General features: G+C 36.3%; 2 protein-coding genes across 2 annotated transcripts; both read right to left on the reverse strand.

The window, feature by feature from the left end:
* Nucleotides 1-929: 929 nt before the first annotated feature.
* Nucleotides 930-2,516, reverse strand: LOC127176718 (claudin-3). Its single transcript, XM_051128481.1, has one exon. It carries the CDS (start codon nt 2,410-2,412, stop codon nt 1,765-1,767), a length of 648 nt encoding a protein of 215 aa, XP_050984438.1. The 5' UTR covers nt 2,413-2,516; the 3' UTR covers nt 930-1,764.
* Nucleotides 2,517-12,908: 10,392 nt separating this feature from the next.
* LOC127177444 (claudin-9) lies at nt 12,909-18,276 on the reverse strand. Its single transcript, XM_051129729.1, has 2 exons — nt 17,656-18,276; nt 12,909-14,510 (listed from the first exon to the last, which is right to left on the reverse strand). The coding sequence occupies exons 1-2, from the start codon at nt 18,274-18,276 to the stop codon at nt 13,848-13,850; spliced, it is 1,284 nt and encodes a 427-aa protein (XP_050985686.1). The 3' UTR covers nt 12,909-13,847.
* Between the last annotated feature and the right edge of the window lie 1,174 nt (nt 18,277-19,450).

Genomic DNA, 19,450 nt, shown 5'->3' on the forward strand with positions numbered 1-19,450 from the left:
CAATATACTTACCTGTTGATCAAAAAATTGCCTTAAACCTACACTAAAATGATTTTTTTTTAGTTGTATTTAGTAACTTTCAGGAGGGTGTACTCCTTTTTTGCAACACAACATTTTATCACTTTAATAAGAAAGCTATAAGAATATTTTCCTGAATAATTTTGATATTCTTCGTTGGTAATTCATTAAAACAGTCTTGTTGGAACATTATATCTCTAAAGAACCCTAACATGTCTTCTAAGTAAAGAGTAATTGCTGAATTTGTTAAGTTTTAGAGGTGTACTTATTTATGCTGTGCATTGTATATATATTGTAATATATATTGTAATATTGCAAATCTTGGTCTTTTTATAGTTCATCACCATAGTATGTCAATATTATCAAAAAAAGTAATTTAGCCTGTGTGCTGTCCTTAATTGAGCTGACACTGATCCTGTGTTTATAGAAACAGGTGACATACCCTGGTAAAGTGATATGATGTATGCGTCACCTATATGAGGCCCTCTTCAATATTTCACGCTGTTAGACGCTGCCAAAATTGGTTCTCCATTATGTAATTTAGTTACAACACATTACACAAGAGAATTAATTTTGTTTCTAAGTATTTTCCTTTTTAATTTTTTTTTTCTTTTTTTTTTTTTTTTGCTTTAATGAAGCTAAAGCTTCAGCTGAATAATTAACCTCTGAAAACTGCACTGTGTAACTCTGCTGTCTCTCTGTTGCTCTGTCCCTTCCGTGCCACCATTTGCCACCTGCACTTGTTAGGTGATCTGCTCATGATTACTGGTGTGTATTTTGCTTTGTTGCTAACTGCAGGTAACATGGCCCCATGGCTTGAGTTTCAGGTTTTCTCTAGTCATCATTACGTCCTTATAAAGGATAAGATACAGAGATTATTTCAAGCATTCATACATACAGATGTACTCATTTATTGTTGTACTCGAACACAAAGGTACAACATCTTGATGTTCAGCACTACATATCAGCCTACACAGACTACAATATGGACACTGTAGGACAAAATTACCTTACAGAAACCTGTACTCCTCAGCTGTTCTTTCTGCGTCAGTGCTCACAAATAAAACACTCAAACTCCCACCATTTCAACTCTCCTTCCACAATTCTGGGCCACACTTAAATGACCCTAGGGCCAGCTTTTAGCTTAGTGTATTAAATTTTAGCATACAAATTTGTAGCTGGAAATGTTTATAAATCAATAATGAAATGTATGTTCTTCTCAAATTCCATTTGTACTAGATAAGAACAATCATATAAATAAATTACAGTTTGAATCATATAGTATGTCTAGTTAATGGTTTCAGAAAAAAAAAGGATAATGACATTTTAAATTCTACAACATATAGTGAACACACATTCAAAAATGAATCTAAATTAGATATAAATTCTTAGTGCAACTAGTTCAAATGAAGAATAAAAAACTAAAACAAAAAAGCAACAAACACAACATCAACTTTATACACCTCAGTTGACTGAAAATGGTGCTTCGTTGAGATTTCAGTCGAGTGTAACACTCCTAGTTTGCATTTTCATACCAATTACAAAAGGTAATTTCTCACTGTCAGTGTCCTTATATTCGGAACAGCCAGCATCACACTTACATGGAGACCAAAAACATCAAACAACTTCATCAGACATGTTTCTCCCATGATGTAGAATGCGTGGCATATTTTACTTCTTTTCCAGAAAATGATGCTCATGTATTGAGCACCGCAACACTGAATCCAGAGTCATCTTTTCGTTGTTTCAAACATAGTCTCTTCTGTCATATCCTCCCCCACCTGTCGAGCGAGACGCAGGATACGGCATCCGAGACGGGTTGTATTTTTTCTCCTGTGGAGGGCAGGAGCAACAAAGCAGCGAGCCTCCCAAAATCAGGAGCGCAGCTGCTGCCCAGCCGATGTAGAGCGCTGCTCCCAGCTCCCGTCTACGAGCGTCAGGCAGCAAAGGGTTGTAAAAGTCCCTGATGATGCTGTTGGCAGACCAGGATATGGGAATGAGCTGCATAAGCCCAGCCACGATGAACAGCACCCCTCCTAGAATCATGACTTTAGCTTTAGATGACTCTTCCTCAATGCAGTTAGTGCACTTTGCTCCTCCGATGGACACCAGCACAGCCAGGACGGTCAGAAGGATGGATATGACAGTCAGCGCTCGAGCTGCCTGGAGGTCCTGAGAGAGAGCCAGCATGGAGTCATAGACTTTACACTGCATCTGTCCAGTGCTCTGAACCACGCAGGACATCCACAGGCCGTCCCAGATAATCTGAGCCGTCACGATGTTGGAGCCGATGAAGGCTGTGACCCTCCACATGGGGAGAGCACAAGCCACGATGGCCAAAAGCCAGCCCAGCACACATGACACGATTCCTATGAGCTCCAGGCCTAAAGACATGTCTTCTTGAAGGATCTGTGCCAGCTAAGCAATGCCAGAGATGCTGGTAAAATAACTAGACAGCAGTTTTGGAGCCTGTAGTATAAGTCTAATTTGAGCCAATGCCTCGGAGCAAGCAGAGCGCATCTGTGACAAAACAAGTGTCCTTTATACCCCAGATCAGGTAGAGAGGAGGAGTCTGTTAGGATGGAGACATTACACAGAGAAAGGGTTAGTCACACCAGAACAAAAACTGCCCTCCATTACTGGACAGTATTGGGAATTAAGAACAAAAGATCAGGTACTTGTGCTTCAACAGAGACTGTCAATGCTGTGCTCATTCAACAAAACAAACCATTTTAAGATATTCTTTTGAGTGGACAAGTCATTTTACTGTATTGCCAGCAAAGACCTTTTTTAATTTATTTAAATTATTGTGATCTGTAAAAACTCGGTCTTTATAAGGAACAAAAATCTCTAATGGCTGACAACAACTGCCCCATTTATTTATTGTTTGTTTGATTGTTTGTTTCTTGATGTAAAGTAGCAGCAAAGATCACAATGTATAGGTTACTGTTGTATAGTATAGGTTACAGTTTCTTTTTTTTTTTTTTTTCTTTTTTCAGATGTTCCAAGTTGTTTGAAATTAACACATTGAATATGCAGTAAATATGCTTGGTAGGGTAGCCTATTGACTGACAGACTGAATGAATGAATGAATGAATGAATGAAGTGATCAGTAGCATAATCCAAGTGTCACAAGTAAATACTGATTTTTATTTTTTAAAAAAATACATTTTAAATATTTTTTAATCTCGAACACTCATCTTGTCTTACTCTCCCTGAACTCTGTGTATTCTGACTCGAGACAGTTAGGGTATGTCAAAAAACTCCAATCATATTTTCTCCCTCAACTTCAAAAATCATTACAAAATCATCCTACATCGCTGCAGAAGTACCGACCCAGTCTATGCAAAGTGAACATGCAAAGAAGATCAAACACCCTTAACAAAAAAGGTAAAACAGCGATAGGATGATTTTGAAGTTGAGGAAGAACATGAGAAGGGAATTTTTTGACATACCCTAACTGTCATGAACTGGAACAAAAACAGTTCAGGCAGAGCGAGACAAGACAACGTTTGACATTAAAAAGTATATAAATTGTATTATTTTTATGAAAATAACCGATTGTTTCGCTAGATCTTCTTCCTCCGCTGGGATCGTTTACAACCGCATTTGTGATCGTTTGAAGCCGCATTTAAACTACGTTTTGGAAGTTCAAAATCAGGGCACCATATCAGTCCATTATATGGAGAAAAATGCTGAAATGTTTCTCCTTTAAGCAAAACATGGTCAGGTCAAAGTGAATAATTTTTGGTCCCAAATATTTATCAGTTTTACTGGTAGTCTGCTGTATGAAGAATTTTTTGGTATAATATGTCACAGTTTACTTTATTTTGCCATCCACACTTACGTAAATGAACTATAGTGTCCTGCACCCACTAGTAAAAAAAAATAAAAAATTATCTGGTGTCTGAGTAATTTTTGGTTTGACTGTATTTGTTTATGTATTTTATAAATAAATTTATCTGGTAGGTGATGGCTTCATAAACCCTATGTGTAAATACCCAGCTCATGTAATAAAGCTTTCTAATGATAATTCAATGTGCTAAATTACCTAATTTTCTGGAAACAACTGCGTGGAAAATTTCTCATCCTTTAGAGACTGTTATTAATTTCCGGTGTCTTGGATACCTGTTGAACTGGGCTATGTATCGCCAAAGACTACAGAAATACAAAGACGGTTCACTCCTGTACTTATGAATAGGAGAAACTGCAATGCCCAATAATGGTGGAATAGTCCCACCTTCTAAATGAAAGAACCAATCACTGACTGGTAAAGTCATTGCATCACTGCAGTGGCCATTAGAAGCTCTGATTCAGTGATACAATACTGTAATTCTGATACTCCAGCACATTTCCCTTTCATTCTCTTGCAGTTTTAGGGCCCATTCACACAAAGCCAGAGCTTTCCCCATCCCCATTTTTTTTCCTCATTCTAAAAAAATATTCTGTAAACACGGCATTGGCTCAAGAAATATCCGGACTATGTACACGAGCTCCCTGACCCGCCATGGCCTCACAGACTGTATGCTCCGCCGTGGCTCCCCGAGCTCCCTGACCCACCATGGCTCCCTTAGCTCCCTGATCCGCCCTGGAGGCGTTCCTCCTCTCCCTTCTGTGTCTGCCCTGCACGGGCGCCCACCCCCCTCCGGTGTATTTGTTACGGCGTGAGATGCGCCTTACGGGAGGGGGGAGTAATGTCACACCTCTGTGGACTGTTTTGTTCTTTTTTGCCTCCTATGTCCTTATTTGGTCTTTCCTGTTCCGTTGCTTGTTAAGTCGTCATTGGTTAATCACTCACACCTGTCCATGTCTAATCAGCTGTCCTATATAAGTTTGATTCTGTTCCTTGTTCATCGTCCGTTCTTAATGTCACTAATGTCGTAATATGTTAGTTTCTGTCGTGTTGGCATGTGGTTTCCCCTGCTGTTCCTGTTTGTTCCTGTTCCCATTTTTGGATTATTCTAATAAAGCATCTGTTCATCATTTCCTTGTCCTTGCTCCTTCCCGCACACGACCCCTGACAGTATAACAGGGCAGGATTGGGACAAAATTTCAGGCCGGGTAAATCTCACACTCATCCAGGCCATCCCATACACCCACAACAAATTCTGAAACCACGGACAACCCCTTTTGTATGGCCATCACATTAAAAAGAAAAAAAAAAAAAAGATTAAAACCTAATAAAACTTATTAATTAAACAAAACAACTAAAGGTTCTCTTTTGAACTGCACATTCATTTCCATTTTCCTTTTCAGTCTCTTTATCTCTCTGCATCTCACGTAGTGTGTTTGCTTTTTCCACTAATTTTCTTGTACCTGTCCCTTTTCCCATCAGCCATTTACTGTTATGAACAGAACTGTCTACACCTTCTTGCAAAACAACCACCTCATTGTATTCTGTTTGCAATAACATAACTTTATTTTAGTTCAATTTAAAGCATCACATTATGACCATGTGTTGTTTTATCATAAAATGACTTAAATACTGTTTAGTAAAATTAGATTTAGTAAAATTATATTTTCTAAATTGCCTAAATGTCAAAAATAGTACAAAAATACTTTTATTATGACAATATCTTTACAGAAAAATCCTAATACTGAACATGTTATTGCTTACCATGACTCATATTTTTCTCTTATCAAAATTAACCATGTTTTTGGGTCTGTTTTTCAATCTGTTTTAATTCACAACCATACTTTTACTACAAATGTCATGGTTAGACTATGGTTAGTGTAGCAAAACATGGTTAATTTGTCATTACCATGGTTTAACTATAGTAACCATGGTTTTTGCTTTTAATTTTCCTAAGGGTTGTGTTATTATCTGCTCTAGCTCCCTCTGAACATTTGTTTGCTAAACTACTACTATAACTTTACAGTAGATAATAATGATGTCCTTTAGCATAGAGTATTCTGAGTGATTTGAGAGATTTGTAATCAAATGGTGGTCCATCAAATTCAGATTAAAACTAAAGTAACAAGCCTTGTTTGAAAATGTAAAAAGTAGAAAGTGCAGATATTTGTGTAAAAATGTAAGGAGCAAAAGAAAAAAGTAGTCAGAAAAATAAATAGTGAAGTAAAGTACTGATACCAGAAAAATCTACTTAAGTACAGTAACAAAGTATTTGTACTTTGTTATTTCCCATCTCTGCTGACTAGTGTCGAGACGTGGCGTGAAGAGATCATTGTTTCACAAAATATACGTATTACCTGTACACATGAAAACGCAAGGGTATCGTTTTCAGATTTATCCACTCTGGGATCCGTTTTTTTTTTTTTTTTTTTTTTTTTTTAAAATAGTGGTTTCAGGCTTCCAAAATGCCAGATCCGTCTGGATGAAAAGCTAATACGATACAAAATGTTTAAGTATAAGCTACATGTGTCTCCGTGTGGATGGGTCACTTAAAATTGCTTCAGTAGCTGATGTTATGAGAAAACACCTTTCCAAGAAAATACTGAAGCCCTGTTGAATAATGCCAGTGTAATACACTCCCTGTTGAGAAAAAAACAGCATATGCTGGTTAGGTAAATTTTGATGCTGGGATGCTGGTTTATGCTGGTCCTTTGCTAGTTTTATGCTGGTCCTCAGCTGGTCATTTGCTGGTTCAGGACCAGCTTAAACCAGGTAAGGACCAGCAAAGAGCCAGCATAAACCAGCAAAGGACCAGCATAAACCAGCTAAAAGAGAGCAGAGCGCTATTATCATCACTTATCAAAAGAGAACGCATTATTGGTTTCAGTTTTGTCACATACTAATATGCATGTTGAAGCAAAGTACTATTGTTTGTGTGCACTTTATAAAACAAGGCATAATAAGGTTGCGTGATTGTTTTGCACACAATATTAAACATTCCTGAAACTTCCGCCATCACAACGATATGAATAATAAAAAAATAATCTAATCAGTTACATTTGCACAATTACATTTGCAGAAAGCACATACTTTGGTCAAATGGTCAAATGAGCCTAAAATGCAAACTAATAAGCCTGATTACAGATAGAAAAGCATAAACATAACAGTTGTGAAAATGAGAAAATAACATATTTGTCAAATACAGTTTTATTTATCATATGTTCTCATATTTAATGCTTTATTTTTAATATTTTTATAAAGCCATACTCACATTTTAAAAGTTTTGTAGAGTTCATTGTAACAATATCCTGATTTCTGAATATCCTGATATTTAATCGCATTAATGTCAACACAACATGTTCTTTTAGGGGGTGGTTTCCCGGACCAAGATTAAATTAAGACAGGAGTAGGCCTTAATCTAGAATAGTTAATCATGTTTTAAAAAATGGCTTTCTGAAACACAGATTAAGTACAGATTACTAACACCTGGACTATGGAGTCCTCAACTAAAATACACTCGATTAATTTAATACCACCTGTGCAAATCAGGATTAGCTGGATTGAGGTTGCCTATAAAACATGGAATGAACCAAGAAAAGGTTAAAATTGTATGTAACTGAGAAGCAAATCCAAGAAAAACAATAGCAGCAGAAAAAGCACTGCAATCAAAAAACAAACAAATTAATTAATTAATTAACACACAAACAAGTGTTTGAACAAGAGAAAGCTTTTTAAAAGCAAGCAATGTAAACTGCACACAACAGGTGTCAAAATATAAAATTAGGAATGTTTAGGAATCGCTTTGTAATGAATTCTTGCATAAATTATTGCCATCAGCTGTTGTTGTTAGTTTTGCAACATTAGTATTGTTATTATTTGTTGTTAGAATTACATATTTTAACAATATCCCCATGAAAACAGTAAAGAGAAAAGAATAGCTGTTTGAGAGAGAGAGACATTGTCAGAATTATATGGGCACCCTAAAAAAATAGTACCAAAGAGCATTGGGAACATAAATCTGTATTTATTGTTTGTCTTTCTGATCTTTCTTAAAAAAAAAAAAAAAGTAAAAGTACATTTTATATATATATATATATATATATATATATATATATATATATATCACAAAAATCTTTTCTTTTTTTAACAAAATCACATTATGAAAATAATGCACATTGGCCTAGAACACATTGGTCTAGAAATTATTATGAGTAAAATCTTTGAAGATCTACTGTACATTCCCATTTACATTTACATTTTAGGACACCAGAGTGACTAAATATATACAGGAATATAAATATGAGGGAACACAAAGGTCAATTCCCTTTATCATCCATCATAATGACACAAAAAAATAGAGTTCTGCAGATAGTTCCAATCAACAGGAAATGTTAACAATCTGCCTACAGTGATTTGTCTGTGTCTAAACTGTCTTAACGCAATGTGAGGAACAAAGTTTGAGTGGCACAAGACTTTCCAAGGATCACAGCTGGAGAATTGCAGAAAATAGTCTTGGAGTCATAATGAGCTATGGTTGGATCTTCCAGCAGAACAATGAATCAAAAGGACCATCAAAATTAACAAAAAAAAAAAAAAAAATGGGACACTGAGCACAAAATGAAGGTTCTGCCATGGATGTCCCAGTTCCCTGACCTAAACCCTATAGAAAACTGAAGACAAGAGAGTTTATCATGGAGTTGGGAATCTGAAGGGTCTGGAGTGAATCTGGATGAAGGAATGGTATATGATCTCTTGTCAAGTGTTTTTTTCAGGCATTATAGGATAGACCATAGCTGTTAAATTGGCCAAAGGAGGTTGCAAAAAGTATTGAATAAAAGGGTGCTATTAATTGTGGCCAATGTGTGAGAAAAAAAAAAAACTTTCATAGTGACATTTCCATTCCTTTTCATTATACTTAAAGTAAAATTACCAGTGCAGATTTATTTTCACAGGCTTCTTTGTTTACATCCACCAAGGATACCAATCATTTTGATATATGAAGACTGGAAACACAATGTTAATCTGAAGTTAAACCTGCCTCCTGGTAGGTTTAATTTAAGCTTCAATTTAGTCCTGAAGTAGCTTTAGTCTTCCTTCAGGAAATCAGCCTATTAAATTCCTGACTAGACTAAATCTAAGACTATTTAAAACCATGACAAAGAAAGCAGATTACTGTTAATCTGGTTTAAAGGGCCACTTTAGTCTAGGACTAGACTTAATCTCTGTCCGGGAAACCGCCCCTATATGAACTATATTCAGATTGAAATATTATAGCTGGAGTTTAAAATTAACAAAAGTAGTAAAGAAAAAAAAAACATCTGGGTATGTAAATTTCCACTTTACCTGAATTCACCCTAATCCTACTGTTTTGATGTTTGATATTTTTCATTGTGTGATTTTTGTTGAATTGTATAAACATCCTCAAACATCACTGTAATTATCAATTATGATGTTAATCCCACAACAATTACAAACAAAAACATTGTCCCCATTTTTTAATTCGTATGTAATCACAAGTGAGATTTAAGTGATATTTTGACCACTGAACTAGGAAATGTCTCCGGTTTTCATTTCAGAAATATGGTCACCTTAATATTTTTACAACTCTGTGGTTTGTAGGCTTCCAAGTCATGGACCCAGTCATTTGTGAACTGAACGTGGGCTTCCATAGCTTTAAAATTACGAAACAGAGCCTCGGTATAAGCACTCACACCACAGATTAAACATACAAAAATATCTGAAAATGTCACAGGAGGTAAATCGTCAAGGTCTCGAGTACATTCTCTTGCAGGCACCTCATTCGGACCTGTTTCTTACGTCCGGTAGAAGTTTGTCTCTGTATCGGAGTCCTGCACGGGTCCTGCTTGATAAATCCGCATTCCCAATTACAGGACAGATTATTATGAACAACCAAAAGAACTGAGCTCATGTCGGAGTGTTGAAAACATGATCAAGATCATTTTAAAATATAATGGAATTCACAAAGTTGTATGATCAATCAAAAACAGAGATTAATAAATAATGGTAAAAAATCCAGAGCACTTGTGTATAAGAGTTGATTTAATTACCAATATCCCATTAATTATTCTGCTGTAAAACACCATCTCTTGTTTCCATTCCCAAATCATCCCTTTTGTCTCAGTCTGTTTTCACAGGGTTGATTTGAATGATGATTTTCTATGTTAAATCAAACGTTTATACTACAGCAATATTTAACATGTTCTTTTAGCTCCACTCATTACTTCCTAATTGTTTCCAGGTGTGTCTTGTTGGTCAGTTACCCCTGCCTGTATATCTACCTTATTTTTCCCATAAGCGTGGGTGCAGCCATTTGTAAATTTTTTGTGTCTGGGTTCCGGTCTCATCCACTTCCAGCTATTTTTAGCTGCAGAAAAAGCTTGTTTTGCTGCTTAATATTGCAAACTGGTGTGCCTTACCATATTATTTGAATGTATTATCTTAATTATGAACACACTGGTTTGTAGTGCAAACTGTTTTACTGTTTACTGCACTTCGATATTCTTCTTGTTATTTCCCTATGGCAGATTATGAACTGGATGTCTAACACATTACCAGAAAACAGCTTACTTCCACACTGAAAAATAAGGTGGATACATCTGTGCGTTTCTTTTGTTCCTTTATCGGTTGTTTTCCTTCCAGGGATGTAGTGGATTTGGCTGTCTCTCAGTTGTGTTATCCTAGTGTGTTTTTTTGTTTGTTTGTTTGTTTGTATTGTTATAATTGTTTCTTATAAATCCCCTTGCACTTAGGTGTTCTCTTCATTTTCTGAATCAACCCTCACATTACAGACATTACAGGGGGAGCTATGAGAAATGTTTTTGGAAAGTTGCCCTCATTCCTCAAATTCTTGAGGTAGTCCAGTGTACTGGTGTTATTGAGTCACTCAATGGGCACTTTATTAGGCACGTCCTTCTGATACTGGTAACTGCCCTTTGTCCCCAGACCATCCAGATATTTTTCTTGGCGTGGATTCAGCAAGGCACTGGAAAGATTCCTTAAATTCTGGTGCATGCTGCATGATAACATCATGCAGGTATTGCAGACTTTTTTTAATAGTCATTACATTACATGTGCACTCAGTAATGCTCACAACACCCTATTTTGGGTAAAAATAGGAAAGATAATACTTTTTTCTTTTTCTAAAGAAACAGGATTCCCTGAATTATCATCATTGATATCGTCATTGCAATAAATACAAGAAATTGTCGTGATAATTTTTTAAGCCCAAATCGCCCATCCCTAGCATGCCATGTCATGAATGAACTATGGCCAAAAAAAGGGAAGCACATGGTCAGTAAAAATGACCAGTGCGAGTATGTGAAAATGGTGATGTGCATGTGTTTCACGTGTCTTTAGGTATGTGCACATGAGTGTAGTGTTTCTGTAGTGACATCACCAAATACTGGCATGGCATGAATAATTCAGAACTTGTTGTCAACTTTACATATCTTTGTGAACAGGGATACGTAAACATAAAACTTAAAAAAAAAAGTTTACATTTTTATTTCATCATTGTCATAGAAACGTAACAGCAGATGTTCAAAAGGTCCAAAAGCATCTTCAAGCTCTAAGAGATTCTTCTGTGTCTTTGTTACATTCCATGACGCAGCGCCTCTTCTTCATCCCTGAAACAGGCCCATTGTCTGGGACTGGCTTGAATGGTTAGATTAGAGCCCTGACAAAGACAAGATTCTTGTGCAGAGAGCGAGTAGACCTTGAAAAGGTGAATAACTAGGCCTAGTGATAACAGATTCAACTCATCACCTCATTTTTTGAGGATACGAAAGCTTCTTAAACTGTTCTTCACTGTGTTCCATAGAAAACTTGGTAAGACTAGTAAAGGGAACAATTCTCACTATTAACTACACTGTAAAAAAAAAAAAAAAAAAAAAATCATAATTTTTACAGAAAATAACTGATTTTTTCAGGTTGTTTTCTTTTATTTTGAATTGCAGAAAAAACTCTGTAAAATTATCTCTAAATGAACTACTTGGCTGTTATTTTAAGTATTATGACATTAATGACAAATTACAGTAATTCACATTTTTTATACAGAAAAACTACTGTATTTTCATACTGTATGTTTTCTGTTTTCTTAAATTACAACCAAATAATAAATTACAATATTAATAATAATAATAATAATAATAATAATAATAATAATAATAATAATAATAATGTACTGTAATTAATACAATAACAAAATCATTAGATGATAAAACGGTCAAATGACTGTCAGCAACAGCTGCCAAAATAAAACCATAAATTTAAAGTAAAATCTCCTTATTTAAATAAACTGACAAACACTGTTATTTTACAGGTATTTCCTGAATTTTTATGATCAAACACCTTCACTGTAAAACAAAAAAAAAAAAAAAAAAAAAAAAAAAAAAACGGTTAAACAAAAACCTTAAAGTAAATTAAAGTAAAATCTCCTTATACAAATAAGTTAACAACACTGTTAATTTACAGGCATTTCCTAAATTATTACAATCAAACACCTTCACTGTAAAATTAACTCATTAACTAATTGATCAATTAATTTAACGTCACATGACTGACAGCAAAAAAAAAAAAAAAAAAATTACCATTTTTGTTTGGCAGCTGCTTCTGCCAGTCTTTGTCCGTTTTTTTTAAAGGTCTTTAACCATTATTTCCATTAATGGTAAACGTTTGGCATCCTGTGCTGCCATGCATTTCACTGTTTTTTTTTTTTAACAGTGCAGCAAATTAGGAGTTTAATGAGGCAAAAGCCAAAGTTAATGGTTTGTTCATAGTGAGAACTGGATCTTAAAATAAAGTGTGACCAAAAAATTCAACCAAGATAGCACGGTAATTTCATTCAGTCATTTCCAAAGACATCTTTGAAACGAATGAGTTTTATGTTAACTCTTTCCCCGCCATTGACCAACTTTTACAGCAAACCATGTTTACACTGTAATACAGTAGGGCGCAATTACACATTTTCTGGAATAGTGCAGAATCTCTGGATTCATAAAGAAGAAGCAGAGGCAAGTGATAGAAGCATTGTTTATGCACATGTACGCTAAAGCAATTATAGAACATTATTTTATCAGCATATAAATCAGAACTGCTTAACATTACCAAATGTTATCGAGCCATGAAGGTGTCGGAGGTTTGGAGGTGTTCATGGAAGAGATCTACTCCATCTATATTTTGATCATTGATCTGATTATCCATGTAGATTTTAATAAAAACATGATTACTGTTCAGTTTTTTTGCTCAAAATGTTGCTTTTTCTTTCTTTCTTTCTTTGTCTTTTTTTTTTTTTTATGAAACTTACTCATTGTCAAGCTTTGATAAAATGCATGAAGGCAAAGTACTTTTTTTTTTTTTTTAACAGAGGTTATTTTTCTATAATGCATGTCCATATATTCATACAAACAATTTATCTGGGTGCCACTAATTGTTTGTCAAAATGTTCAAAAATGCTGAAAAAAAAAATGCTGGTGGGGAAAGGGTTAATAAATTTAATTAATTAGGACTAGGGGGAAAAATCATGGAGCATAGAAAAATTTAATTTGTATTTTTTAATGAATATGTTTTAAGGTTTTTTATACCCTGCAGCAGACAGAGTGGCACACTGAAGTCTTAATAGAACATGAACACACATCATAGATGCATACAATGAAGTTTACAAACAAATGTATTGAAACACTGAAGAGAAATTTTAGTTATTAGCAATAACACACTAAAAATGACAACATAGTTACCTTTATACACATGGCTATGAACATACTTATTTATGTGCTTATTATTAGTAATAATGTAACACTTGCAATTCTTTAAAACTGCATAAACTGGGTAACAAAAGCAAGCACATATTAGGAAATACATTTGAATGGCAAAACAACTCACTATACAGAAAAACACATTGACTCGTGCTGTATCATCACAAATGAATAGAGTTGCAGTACAAAAAGAGTACGTTTGTTCACACATAGTCTCGTTTGTCAAAGCCAGCGGGTGGTACAGACCGTGCAGCGGAGTAAACCATCCTGCTGGGTGGACCGTACCTATTTTCTTCCTGTGGGGGGCAGCTGCAGCAGAGAATCCCCCCTCCAATCAGCAGAAGGGCGCTACATGCCCATCCCAGGTAAAGAGACGCACCGATTTCCCTCTTTTGTGCCTCAATGACTATGGGGTTGTAGAAGGAAGTGATGATACTGTGAGCAGACCAGCACACAGGGATCAAGTGCATGACCGCAGCACAAATGAAGGTGACTCCAGCGGCGATCATAACTCTGGCTTTGGCGCGCTCTCCCTCTAGGCAATTAGTGCACTTGGCCCCCACAATGGAGAGGAGGAGTCCCATTACTCCCATCACGATGGCGATCACACACAGAGCCCGAGCCGCCTGCAGGTCTGAGCTGAGAGCCAGCATTGAGTCGTAGACTTTGCACTGCATCTGGCCAGTGCTTTGCACCACACAGTTCATCCAGATTCCCTCCCATATGGTCTGCGCCGTTACGATGTTCACCCCGATGAAAGCCGTGACCTTCCACATGGGTAAAGCGCAAGACACGATGCCTACAAGCCAACCGAACACAGCTAGGGTGACCCCTAGTATCTCCAACCCTAGAGCTGCCATTCTGTTTTATACGGGAATGTGCTGTGAAATCAATTCCATTCGCCAAGGAAAGACTCTCGGCACAATGGCTCATGCTTTATAATGCAACGATGAGGAAGGTGGAGTTATGTTGGAAAAAGTCTCGGGGGATTGGCTAAACTTTGAGTGAGCTTAACCTTGGCATGGAAACGAGTTTGTTTAATGATTTAGCTCTCTTCATCTGGTATTTCCCACTCAGAGACCAAATGGTAGATAGATAACAAAAGCCCAGGGGGAACTGGTTAAAGGATAACTGGCATGACCACTGCAAGTCTAGAAGAAAATGTCCAATGGCTTGAGATTGAAATTCATGCTTCAGATGCATAAACAGGCAAAAACGTAATTTGTTTGGATACTATGAGCAGAGATTGTAAGCGTTAATTCAGCTGATTCATCAGGTTTCACCTGAGAAGGAGCAGCAAAGTCAATAAAGATTGAATCAGTGATGCCTGACAACGTGTATTTCTGCTATCAACAGTCCACGATTCCTCAAGGCCACACAATAATAGAATCACTCTGACCTAAACAGCATTGGGCATTATCAACTTTCTCGCTTTCTCTCTCACACACACACATTACACACACACACACTCTTTAATCAGTCATGCGTAGGTATGTCAAGCCTGGTGACCTCACGTCAGACTTTGCAGTCTTTTTTTCCTTCTTTCTTTCTTTTTCTTTCTTTTTTATGTTGGAGCATGTGGAACAAGTGGAATGAGCATCTTCTATTTACAATTGAGGTCAAAAGTTTACACCCCCCTTTCAGAATCTGCGAAATGTTAATTATTTTACCAAAGCGAGGGATTGTACAAAATACATGTTGTTGTTTATTTAGCACTGACCTGAAAAAGGTATTTCATATGAAAGATGTTTACATATAGTCCACAAGAGAAAATAATTGTATGGGGTCATTTTTATAAAATAGTTGATTTTATAAAAATGACCCTGTTCAAAAGTTTACATATGCTTGATTCTTAATACTGTGTTGTTACCTGAATAATCCACAACTGTTCTTTTTTTGTTGTTGTTGTTTGTTTGTTTGTTTGTTTGTTTGTTTGTTTGTTTTGTTTAGTGATAGTTGTTCATGAGTCCCTTTTTTGTCCTGAACAGTTAAACTGCTGCTGTTCTTCAGAAAAATCCTTCAGGTCCCACAAATTCTTTGCTTTTCCAGCATTTTTGTGTATATGAATCCTTTCCAACAATGACTGTATAATTTTAAGACTCAACTTTTCACACTGAGGACAACTGAGGGACTCATACGCAACTATTACAGAAGGTTCAAATGCTCACTGATGCTCCAGAAGGAAAAACTTAAGATCAGGGTAAATTTAACTTATTTCATCTTCTGGGAAACATGTAACTATCTTCTGTAGCCTCTGAAGGGCAGTACTAAATTTTAAAAAAATATATAAAATTTAGGCAAAATAAAAAAAAAATGTACACATATCCATTCTGTTCAAAAGTTTTCACCCCCCACTCTTAATGCTTCATTTTTACTTCTGGAGCGTCAGTGAGCATTTCTATAATAGTTTCTATAATAGTTAATTCTGTAATAGTTGCATGTGAGTCCCTCAGTTGTCCTCAGTGTGAAAAGATGAATCTTAAAATCATACAGTTATTGTTGGAAAGGGTTCAAATACACAAAAAATCTAAAAAACCAAAGAATTTGTGAGACCTGAAGGATTTTTCTGAAGAACAGCAGACAGTTTAACTGTTCAGGACAAACAAGGGACTCACAAACAATATCAATAAGCAAAAAAAAAAAAAAAAAGCTGTGGATCATTCAGGTAGCAACACTATTAAGAATCGAGGGGATGTAAACTTTTGAATGGGGTCATTTTTATAAATTCAGCTATTATTTTCTCTTGTAGACTGTATGTAAACATATTTTATGTGAAATATCTTATTCAGGCCAGTACTAAATAAACAACAACATGCATTGTGTATAATCCCTCTTATTTTGGTAAAATAATTAACATTTTACAGATTCTGAAAGGGGGAAGTAAACTTTTGACCTCATCTGTACATCAAATATGGGTTTTCTTTCAGACACATATGTTGAATATAATCTCTGTCAATATTTAACAGTAAACAAAATACCATTACAGCACCTTGAAGGATAAAAGACAAATGTAGATTAGCCCACCAGAGCTTTACATATTTTCCTAATTACTGAACACTTTAATAAAGAGTTACAGCAAGTAATTATAGAGGCATCTCATCTTCTCAGCAGTAAAGCAGGTGCTTTTATCTGCACCCGTGCTAGTCTCAGTTACGCTCTCTTGACTAAAGAATTGGGCACAAAGAGGTTTAGAGATTTACTAGAACAACCGGCGCTTTGTCTCCATTCACGTCTGGGCCGATACGGAGAGTATCTTTTATATTTGTGGTCGACCTTTAAGAGCAGGATTGATTTCAAATAATAATGAAGGGCACTCTTTTGCTAGAATTTTTATTTATTTATTTTTTTTTTTGTCTTACAACTTTTCCCCCTTCCTCTCCTTGATTTAAAGTTATTTCCTGTCTGTTTAAATAAAATCAGGTGTGTTTTCCCATTAATGAACTTGGCTTTATTTTGATAGTCCACTTTAAACTTTAAATAACTATGAGTCAATAAATGTCAGCTAGTGGTAATTACAGTATTAGTAAATTTTCTGGATAAAATCTAGTAAGTATGAATAACTTTGCAACTACATGTCATCTTATTCTACTAACCCTAACCCTAACCTAACAGTCTACTAATGCTCTAATGGGAGTTACTTGGCATGCAGTTGCAAGGTTACTTATAGTTAGTAGAATGTAAAATAAACGTAACCATTACTTTTGCAGTCTGAGTGGAACAAGCATTTATTATCACCATTTAAGAGCTACTGATTAGCATTTGGATCGTGCAAAAATTAGATCAAAAGACACAATGACAAAATTACTTCTTGCGACAATAACAAATACATTAAAATAAAAATATACAATAATACTAATCTTGTATCTGCCATGTTGGTATTCAAAGTTCAGCATCAGTCATTCATTTGAATGCCTATTGCTGTTCATTTAGCAGAATTGTTGGCTTTCAAGGTCCTTCATGTGCAAAGAGTCAGACCTGTTAAACATAGTCTCTCCTGTCATATCCGTTCACAGACATAGATTTGACCCCTGAGTAGTCCACTCTTGTCGGTACAGCATTGTTCTGCGATTTTGAGGAGCAGGAACATGACAAAATGGCTCCACCTAGGATCAGCAGACAGGAGGCGCCCCATCCGAAGTACAGCGAGTTCCCAAACTCCCTCTTTTGCGTCTCCTCTAAAAGCGGGTTGTGGAAATCCAGGATGATGCCGTTGGCCGTCCAACAGACGGCTACTAGTAGCAGCAGCCCGCACGTTATAAACGTCACCCCAGCTCCCAGCATAATGCGCGGCTTGTTAGCTGCATCTGATGTGCAGTTGGTGCACTTTGCTCCAGCCACTGCCAGAGCTATGCCCACCACACCGAGCAGCGTACTTACGACCGTCAGAGCCCGCGCTGCCTGCAGGTCGTCGGGAAGCCCGAGCATAGAGTCGTAGACTCTGCAGTGCATCTGTCCTGTGCTTTGCACCACGCAGCTCATCCACAAACCTTCCCACACGATCTGCGTGATGACGATGTTTTGGCCTATGTACGCCGCCACTCTCCACATGGGCAAACAGCAGGCAACCATCACACCGAGCCACCCGGCCACGGTCAGGATCATCCCCAGAATCTCCAGGCCGGCTGAAGCCATCGCGCTTCGCTCTTCTGTTCGGTTTCACAGACTGTGGTGCTCAGGATCCGGGACTCAGCTCTGAAGATTAGCTCTGATATTAGAGCTGTCCTCAGACTTGAAGACTTGCTTAAATGAAGAAATGGTGAAAGGGAGAGAGGGAGGGAGGGAGAGAGAGATACAGTTTCTACCTTCTTTATACTGCTAAGAGAAGATGGAAGGTGGAGTCTTAGATGGCATCGTGTTTTGTGTGGTACAAGAGAAGCTGGGGCTTTTGTAGCACTTTTCTTGTAACAGTGGTATGACCATACTAAAACGATCCACTCAAATGCTGAACATTTTGCTTCAAATGTTTCATTTTTAACTTATAATTAACTGTATTCTTACTCTCCTATTTAAAAGGCATGGCAATGAGGAAGAATAGCAGCATGTATTATAATGCCTGTCATTAGTGAAAAAATGTGTGAAAAAATAAGCCTAAGCAGTAAGCTTATTAGAAAGTTAACTTTTTTGTTAAAAACAATGCATTAAAAAGAACAAGTATAACATTTCTTTCTCCTTCACTTGTTTGACCACAGTAATTATATGGTTCAGATTTCAGTCTGACCAATCTTTCGGCACCTGCCTGCCTTGGCATCATATAAAAGTATACATTTTTGTCCTACATTAAAATGAAACTCTTTAGCGTCTCATGTGTCTTTGAGTAAATCTGCTGAATCACTCCCCTTTGCGGAGAGACAATTACCTCTTTGTTTTCAGGAGTAAGACACATAATCCAATGGGATCTCAGGAGTAATCATAGGTATCCACACTGTACATAAAGGGTTGTTCTAGCTCTGATGAAAATGAACAGATATATAAACACATTTTAGGTTATTAGAATATTTTATTCAGTTACATCTTTTGTTGTAACACTGTGGATTAGGGAACACATATTTACAATTAACCAAGAGCTTTCTCTCATTAAATCCCTAATGTGCTGCTTATTTATAGTTAGTAATGTGGATAGTTTTTTTTTTTTTTTTTTTTTTTTTTTTTTACCTCACACAAAGTGTTTGCTCAAAATAGTGCTCAGCATGTCTTTTGGCTTGAGACTAATACAATAGCGATTATACAAATATATATATTTTTTATAATATAAATGTGACCCCGGACCACAAAACCAGTGATAAAGGTCAATTTTTTAAAACTGAGA

The sequence above is a fragment of the Labeo rohita genome, chromosome 15 (assembly GCF_022985175.1).
Source record: "Labeo rohita strain BAU-BD-2019 chromosome 15, IGBB_LRoh.1.0, whole genome shotgun sequence".
Classification (NCBI taxonomy): domain Eukaryota; kingdom Metazoa; phylum Chordata; class Actinopteri; order Cypriniformes; family Cyprinidae; genus Labeo; species Labeo rohita.